The sequence below is a fragment of the Phytophthora parasitica genome (assembly GCF_000247585.1).
Source record: "Phytophthora parasitica INRA-310 unplaced genomic scaffold supercont2.12, whole genome shotgun sequence".
Taxonomy (NCBI): Eukaryota; Oomycota; class Peronosporomycetes; order Peronosporales; family Peronosporaceae; genus Phytophthora; species Phytophthora nicotianae.
In genome coordinates, this window is record NW_008648998.1 from 1104022 (window position 1) to 1106212 (window position 2191).

The 2191-nt window shown below is 48.7% G+C and overlaps 1 protein-coding gene across 1 annotated transcript; it reads right to left on the reverse strand.

Annotated features, from left to right (window-relative positions):
* Positions 1 to 122: 122 nt before the first annotated feature.
* Positions 123 to 1976, reverse strand: PPTG_07654 (hypothetical protein; the record flags this gene model as incomplete). Its single annotated transcript, XM_008901928.1, has 1 exon — positions 123 to 1976. The coding sequence occupies one exon, from the start codon at positions 1974 to 1976 to the stop codon at positions 123 to 125; it is 1854 nt and encodes a 617-aa protein (XP_008900176.1).
* Between the last annotated feature and the right edge of the window lie 215 nt (positions 1977 to 2191).

Consider the following 2191-nt stretch of genomic DNA (forward strand, 5'->3'; position numbering starts at 1 on the left):
GAGGGCCGAACAAACTGCCCCACCAAAACCAAAACCAGCGAAGCCAACACCAGTGGACGAGACGATGGACTCGGAAGAGGAAGATATCCTTGATATGTTGTCATAAACTGTAAATTACTTAGTTAAGTATTGCACTGGACAGCGAGCAGACAGTTCTCGTCCCACCGCTTCTTGTAGTATGCGGTAATGCTACGGCCATCCTCTCGCAACGCTTCCCATTCAGCCCGTTCTTCTGGCGTAAGAAAAGGTAACAGATCTGTGGTCATGTGGAAATCCAATTCAGTATCGTGCAGCATCATCGACTCCGTAACTTCATCGTAACGGAGACGCTGCTGTCCGCGCACAATCGCCATCTTGCGCAGCGGGTCATTACTGAACACCACACGCTTGTCAGTAGCTTTCCGCTTCAGTGACCGTCCAACGCCATTCTGCTGAAATCCTCCGTTCGGTAAGCCAGTAATGTCGGCGAGAGTGTTGAGAAGATCGTACTGCTCTGCTACATCGTTGATCACAAGCCCCACGGCATCACCTAGTCGACCTTCAGCAATGATAGCAGCTGGCACTCGCGTTACAGATTCCTCGTGCAAGTTTAAATTTACAATTTCTGGTGCTTGGCCGTGGTCTCCAAAGATGACAACGATGGTGTCATTGAGGATTCCCTCTTTCTCCATGCGGTCCATGAACTTGCCGAGTTCCGTGTCCGTAAAATACCTCACTTGCAAGTATCTTGCGATCCTGTCTGCGTACATTTCGCCTTGATACATGGCCGAAAAATCCGGTTTTTCAGCCTCGTCGTACCATCTTGGAAATGACCCAAAGGGCGCATGACTTGAAATTGTGTAGTGCGTGATAAACATGGGCTTTTTGGTCTCTCCTTGAGCTGTTTTCTCGATCTTTTCGCTTCTCTTTTTCAGTAGAAAGTCGCCTAGAAGTTGAAAACTGAGGTCATCATGCACACCCCAACCAAAACCTCGCGCTTCATCACCGAGCCAGTCCTCGGGACTGATATTGAGGCTCTCTTCCGCCATTATTGCCATCGCTTCGGAGTCCCATACGTAATCGTAGCCATGCGACGGGAGGAAGATATCCCAAGCATCGAAATCTAACGAGGATCCAGTCGTGAAATAAGTTTCGTATCCCTTTGCAGAGAAGAGTTGTGGAAGTCCTGACAGCTTGATTTGTTCGCTTCCTCCAGTGATTCCAGTCTGCGTATTGCTGTGGTAAGGGACCTGAGCGAACAGCACGCTTTCAAGAGATCGACTGGTCGGGTAACTGGACCAAATATTGCGCATTGCAACTCCGCGCTTCGCCCATCTGTCAAAATTCGGAGTTATTGTCAAATTTGTACCTTTGAACAAGTTAGAAGGGTCTTCTTCTCCCACGAGGTAGCGTGAATCGCGATACCGGAAAGATTCAACGCCAATGAGTAAGACATTCGGCGGATTGTCATCGTCAATACTGACGTTGAATGCGAGCTCTCCATTGAATCCTGTGGTGCGTCTGAACATCGTATCGTCTCCAAACCGCTCGTATTCTTCTGACGTGTCGATAAACTTCTCCATCCACGGTTTATTACCGAGTATATTCGTAAGTTCGACATCGATAGGAGCAGGCTCAAACATATGAAGAAGTAACTCGTTCAGCGTCGCGTTCAACGCCGCGTATGCTACGAGAGGGGAGCAGGCACTACGCCCTGCCACAGCAATCGCCGGTAGAATCACAAGGCTTAGCATGACGACAGCAACTCGTAGATCTTGATAGCGCGCAGTTAAAGATACGCTAAGTTTGACAGCAGTTTTAACTTCAGTCGAGCTTGTGCCATCTTCTAGTGCAATAAATTCGTATTTTACGCCCCCCGCGTCTTTCTTAGTCAATTTCCCGATTCTTAAATCATTCACGGGATTCAACAGTATTTGCGTCGGGTTCCATAGTGCTAGGTTAGCCCAACCAGCCCAAGTCCTCACCAACGCGAACATTGCGCCAATAGCAACGAGATAACCTGCAATTGTGTAGGCCGTTTGGACCTCGTCATTTGATATCGGCGCGTGTTTGAGATGGTGTCGCTCTCTGACCAAAGAAGCGAGAAGCCCAAAGGAAAACCTCATGTCTCGGTATACTACCAACGACATATCAGCTACGAACGGAGCCATTATCACTAGGAACAGCAGCCACGACACAATGAACGTTGCAA